At 48.0% G+C, this 6,000-nt stretch overlaps 1 protein-coding gene across 2 annotated transcripts in view; it reads right to left on the bottom strand.

The window, feature by feature from the left end:
• The window catches only part of LOC122938559 (death associated protein), an 85,395-nt gene extending 79,881 nt beyond the window's left edge, over positions 1-5,514 (bottom strand). The window contains exons 1-2 of one of the 2 annotated variants that reach the window (XM_044294139.1): positions 5,272-5,514; positions 3,091-3,135 (exon numbers count right to left, since the gene is read on the bottom strand). In XM_044294139.1, the coding sequence (XP_044150074.1) occupies positions 3,091-3,135; positions 5,272-5,326 (100 nt within the window). In that variant the 5' untranslated portion in view covers positions 5,327-5,514. The remainder of the gene's footprint in view (positions 1-3,090; positions 3,136-5,271) is intronic. The other variant, XM_044294140.1, reaches the window with a different exon arrangement.
• Between the last annotated feature and the right edge of the window lie 486 nt (positions 5,515-6,000).

The raw sequence follows: 6,000 nt of genomic DNA on the forward strand, positions 1-6,000 counted from the left end.
TGTTACTGCTGTGTTTTTTCATAACTACAGTTAATACATATCGACCCAAACCACTGCAGTCCGTGCTGCCTCTTAGGGAAATACTATTGTGTGACAGCACTGTTTCCCCAAACTGAACACTGCTCCTGTGACACAAACTCACAGCATTATAATTATTTATAATGCTGTGTGTTCCTGCTTGACCTCTGCTCTACCAAATTATACCCACTTAATGCCATAAGACCAAAACAGCAGGAACACACAGCATTATAAATTATAATAATGCTGTGAGCTTGTGTCACAGGAGCAGTATTCAGTCTGGTGTCACTGCTGTCACATGGAGCACCCTTAGGGTCCATTCACACATCCGTGTGTGTTTTGCGGATCTGCAAAATACGGACAACAAGAATGTGCAGTCCGCAAAATGCGGAGCGCACATCGCCGGCACTTAATAGAAAATGCATATTCTTGTCCGCAATTGCAGACAAAAATAGGACATGTTCTATTATTTTGGGGGAATCGGAATAGCGAAGAAATGAATAGGTCCGCAAAATGCGGAACAGAATTGCGGACGTGTGAATGGAGCCTTAGGGTGCCCTGCCCATAGAAGCTGCATGCTTAGTGCTGATTGCCAGGCTGCACCTGTACTTTCAAAATTAAATCACACCAAGTACAACCTGGCAGTAATCTGCATGCAGTAACTGAGTGCGGGCAGCTGACATTTCTACAGAGGAATTTTCTTCAAAGACTATTTACCTACAAAAGCCTCACAGGTCACCCAGTCCACCAGAACTGTATGTGAACTGCTGGACATTTTCCCACAGCTTTCACAACAGTCAGGGAATTGATGTGAATATTGCAGGTGTCAGCTCGTACTGAGAGTTGTAGTTTTACAACACTAGACTGTGGCACACTATAGGATTAAAGGGGTTGTTCAGCTTTGGGACCTGTTTGTGTGTGGAGTGGACAGCAGCATGTTGTACCGGTTTGAGACCCAAAAAATAAATAAAATAAAAAAGAGAAATATATATATATATATATATATATATATATATATATATATATATATATCTCAGACAGGGGTGTGCTGCTGCAGCCAGTGACTGACATCAGTGGTGGCATGTCCCCAAGTGACCCATCACTGCTGGGCAATATGCTGCTTTGGAAAGAGACACTGCTGAGGCCAGTCATTGGCTGCAGCAGAGCATATGAACGCATCAGTCGCAAAGTTTATAGAAGGTGGACCAGAAGACCATGGGAATGGAGCAGCAGGGGGATTTTTTTAATAATAATATTATATATATATATATATATATATATATATATATATATATATATATATAGGGGTGGGCGATATGGCCTAAAATCTGTATTACGATATCATTTTTTACTTTTTATTTAATAACCATTAGCCTCCTTAAGGCCTAGAACGTAGAACTCTTGTCATACTTACCCTAATAGAGCTCTATTAGGGTGAATAGGACTTTACACTCTCCCTGCTGCCCTGTGCACACAACAGCAGGGAGCTGAGTGCCCTCCCCTAAACGGTGCCATCCACAGATCTCCCCCCCCCCCCTCCCGTAAACGGTGCCATCCACAGATCTCCCCCCCCCCCTCCCGTAAACGGTGCCATCCACAGATCTCCCCCCCCCCCTCCCGTAAACGGTGCCATCCACAGATCTCCCCCCCCCCCTCCCGTAAACGGTGCCATCCACAGATCTCCCCCCCCCCCCTCCCGTAAACGGTGCCATCCACAGATCTCCCCCCCCCCCTCCCCGTAAACGGTGCCATCCACAGATCTCCCCCCCCCCCTCCCGTAAACGGTGCCATCCACAGATCTCCCCCCCCCCCCTCCCGTAAACGGTGCCATCCACAGATCTCCCCCCCCCCCCTCCCGTAAACGGTGCCATCCACAGATCTCCCCCCCCCCCCTCCCGTAAACGGTGCCATCCACAGATCTCCCCCCCCCCCTCCCGTAAACGGTGCCATCCACAGATCTCCCCCCCCCCCTCCCGTAAACGGTGCCATCCACAGATCTCCCCCCCCCCTCCCGTAAACGGTGCCATCCACAGATCTCCCCCCCCCCTCCCGTAAACGGTGCCATCCACAGATCTCCCCCCCCCCCTCCCGTAAACGGTGCCATCCACAGATCTCCCCCCCCCCCTCCCGTTAAACGGTGCCATCCACAGATCTCCCCCCCCCCCTCCCGTAAACGGTGCCATCCACAGATCTCCCCCCCCCCTCCCGTAAACGGTGCCATCCACAGATCTCCCCCCCCCCCCTCCCGTAAACGGTGCCATCCACAGATCTCCCCCCCCCCCTCCCGTAAACGGTGCCATCCACAGATCTCCCCCCCCCCCTCCCGTAAACGGTGCCATCCACAGATCTCCCCCCCCCCCCTCCCGTAAACGGTGCCATCCACAGATCTCCCCCCCCCCCCCCAAACGGTGCCATCCGCTTTATTAATTGGTGATGTCTTTACTGTATACCTTACTAGGCCTTAGCTCCGGTAACAGCAGGCAGTGCAGGCGGGCGGCGCTCACTCACTGACATCACGCTCCTGCGCCGCCTAGAGGAAGGAGCAGGCACGTGACGTCAGTGAGTGAGCGCCGCCCGCCCGCACTGCCTGCTGTTACCGGAGCCAAGACCTAGTAAGGTATACAGTAAAGACATCACCAATTAATAAAGTTAAAGTTACTGATTAGTTTTTAAATGTTCTACTGTCAGCGGCGTGGCCCTGTATATTCTAACCCCCAGGCAAGCGTCCCTGTCACCATGGGAACGCCTAGGGGTTAGAATATACCATCAGATTTTTATTTTTTTTTATAATTTTTTTTTCCCCAATAGGTACGACATGATGCTGCCACACTTAATTTTGATCCCAAAGCTGGACAACACTATTAGGCCTCATGCAAACGACTGTATGCATTTTGCGGTCCGCAAAAAATACAGATGACATCCGTGTGCATTCCATATTTTGCGGAAAGGAACAGCTGGCCCCTAATAGAACAGTACTATCCTTGCCCGTAATGAGGACAATAGGACATGTTCTATTTTTATGCAGATGGAAATACGGACATATGGAAACGGAATGCACGTGGAGTAACTTACATTTTTTTCGCTGACCCATTGAAATGAATTGTTCCGTATACGGTCCTCAAAAATAGAAAAAAAGAAAATATGTTTGTGTGCATGAAGCCTTAAAGGGAACCTGTCACCGGGATTTTGTGTATTGAGCTGAGGACATGGGTTGCTAGATGACCACTAGCACATCCGCAATACCCAGTCCCCATAGCTCTGTGTGCTTTTATTGTGTAAAAAAACCCGATTTGATACATATGCAAATTAATCTGAGATGAGTCCTGTAGGTAAGATGAGTCAGGGACAGGACTCATCTCAGGTTAATTTGCATATGTATCAAATCGTTTTTTTTTTTTTACACAATAAAAGCACACAGAGCTATGGGGACTGGATATTGCGGATGTGCTAGCGGCCATCTAGCAACCCATGTCCTCAGGTCTATACACAAAATCCCGGTGACAGGTTCCCTTTAAAAGGGTTTTTCTTCTCACCTGTGGAAGACAGTTTAGCAGCATTCGGCCCTCCAGCTGCTGTGAAACTACAACTCCCAGCATGCAAACATGCTCGGCTGTTCTTCTAACTCCCATAGAAGTGAATAAAGCATTCTGAGAGTTGTCGTTTTTTGAACAGCTAGAGGTTGCTAATCCCTGGTTTAGCTAAAACTCTTGCTGAGGCCGCTGTCCTGGCTGCCGGATCCTCCACTCAGGGTCCTGACCAGATGCGTCCACTTTTTGTCTATTTAGCGTCATAGTAGTAAATGCAGCTGACAGGAAACGAAGCGCACACACGCATCAGCACCCAAGTCAAGGAGTCCACAGCCGGGATAAGCGGCATGAGCGGAGTATTAGCTAAACTACCTTCAACAGGTTAGTTTGTATAGGCCAGAGTACCCCTTTAAGGTAACAAGGGCTACATTCACACAATGGAATACTTTCGGCAGTAGCAATCTGGGGCTGACACTCAGATTTCTGCTGCAGATCCATTATAAGTTTTAAATACAGCGATTTTACCATGGCAGCACCAAAGGTTCTTTTCCTTAAAGGTACACTACTGTCCCCTGGATTTGACTTACATCATCACATCAGTCTCGACGATTTACATTAAAATACACTAGTATTACTGCCCTGTGTCTTTTATTTGGTCTAAAAAAAAAAAAAACGTCTGGGCTCCGAAGTAAGGCTACTTTCACACTAGCGTTCGGCTGTCCGCTCATGAGCTCCGTTTGAAGGAGCTCACGAGCAGAGCAGAACGCTTCCGTCCAGCACTGATGCAGTCTGAATGGATGCGGATCCGCTCAGACTGCATCAGTCTGGCGGCGTTCAGCCTCCGCTCCGCTCGCCTCCGCACGGCCAGGCGGACAGCTGAACGCTGCTTGCAGCGTTCGGGTGTCCGCCTGGCCGTGCGGAGGCGAGCGGATCCGTTCAGACTTACATTGTAAGTCAATGGGAACGGATCCGCTTGAAGATGTCACCATATGGCTCAATCTTCAAGCGGATCCGTCCCCCATTGACTTTACATTGAAAGTCTGAACAGATCCGCTCAGGCATCTTGCGCACTTAGAAATTTTTCTAAGTTATTAATGCAGACGGATTCGTACTGAACGGAGCCTCCGTCTGCATTAATATGATCGGATTCGTTCAGAACGGATCCGATCAAACGCAAGTGTGAAAGTAGCCTAATGGGAGCAGCTGGGCTCCATCAGCCGGAAGGACAGCCCCTTGGGCTCCTTATTGAGGTAATGAACATATTAATAAAACTGATTTTATAGAGCAAATAAAAGACACAGGTCAGAAATACCAATATATTTACTGTAAATCGTGGAGACTGATGTGGTGATGCTAATAGGTCAGTAAGTGACATCCAGGTGACAGTGTCCCTTTAAGGTTAACAGAATAAGGCTGCAAACCCCCTTTCACGTGTATGGGTTGCAGATTTTGGGGCATAATACCCTCCAAAATCCACATAAGCATTCAGTCATGAGAACATACCCCTAGTTTTTCCTACAAGCTGCTGTGCCCTCCTGCTAAACCCCTCAATCCACTGACTGTGGTGCCCTGGCACGAGGACGGGCACCCCTGGAGGAACCATGACACTTCCTGCAGCTACCGACAGGCTCGCCATATGGCATCTCAGGAGCCCACCCGGCCTCTGAAAACTCCCATCTGCACACGAGCTACAGCACAAAGCAAGCAAAGCGAAGCGAGCCAATACCGGCAGGCAGGTGACCAGCTTTGGTGTCCGATTTCTCTTTAGGAGGAGAGGACATGTCTTCTTCTGTTTCGGACCTTCTCCTTCTAACAGCAGCCACCTAAAGGCGCAGCAGATCCCTGCTTTCTGGATCCAATCCCCGCCCAACTTTCATTTTGTTCGCTGCTTCCCACTTCTTTCAGGCTTCCAAGAGCCCGCCCGCAGCGAATGCCCTCCTGTCTACGTGGCTGCACTGGGGCGCTATTTGTTATGCTCGTTTTTTCCCCCATCAAACTTTATTGAAAACGAACAGTGACGAATACATGCGCTGTGCACGGCAGGGCCTGCTCTGCTGGGGATGATTCATAGCTCCTGAAATTCATTCTCTATTTTAAAAAAGAAAATGGCATTGATTTTGTTAACCACTTCAGCCCCGCTAGGTGAAACCCCCTTCATGACCAGGCCACTTTTTACACTTGTACACTACACTACTTTCATCGTTTATCGCTCGGTCTTGCAACTTACCACCCAAATGAATTTTACCTCCTTTTCTTCTCACTAATGGAGCTTTCATTTGGTGGTATTTTATTGCTGCTGACATTTTTACTTTTTTTGTTATTAATCAAAATGTAACGATTTTTTTGCAAAAAAATGACATTTTTCACTTTCAGTTGTAAAATTTTGCAAAAAAAACGACATCCATATATAAATTTTTCGCCAAATTTATTGTTCTACATGTCTTTGATAAAAAAA

This window comes from Bufo gargarizans, chromosome 5, assembly GCF_014858855.1.
Source record: "Bufo gargarizans isolate SCDJY-AF-19 chromosome 5, ASM1485885v1, whole genome shotgun sequence".
Classification (NCBI taxonomy): Eukaryota; Metazoa; Chordata; class Amphibia; order Anura; family Bufonidae; genus Bufo; species Bufo gargarizans.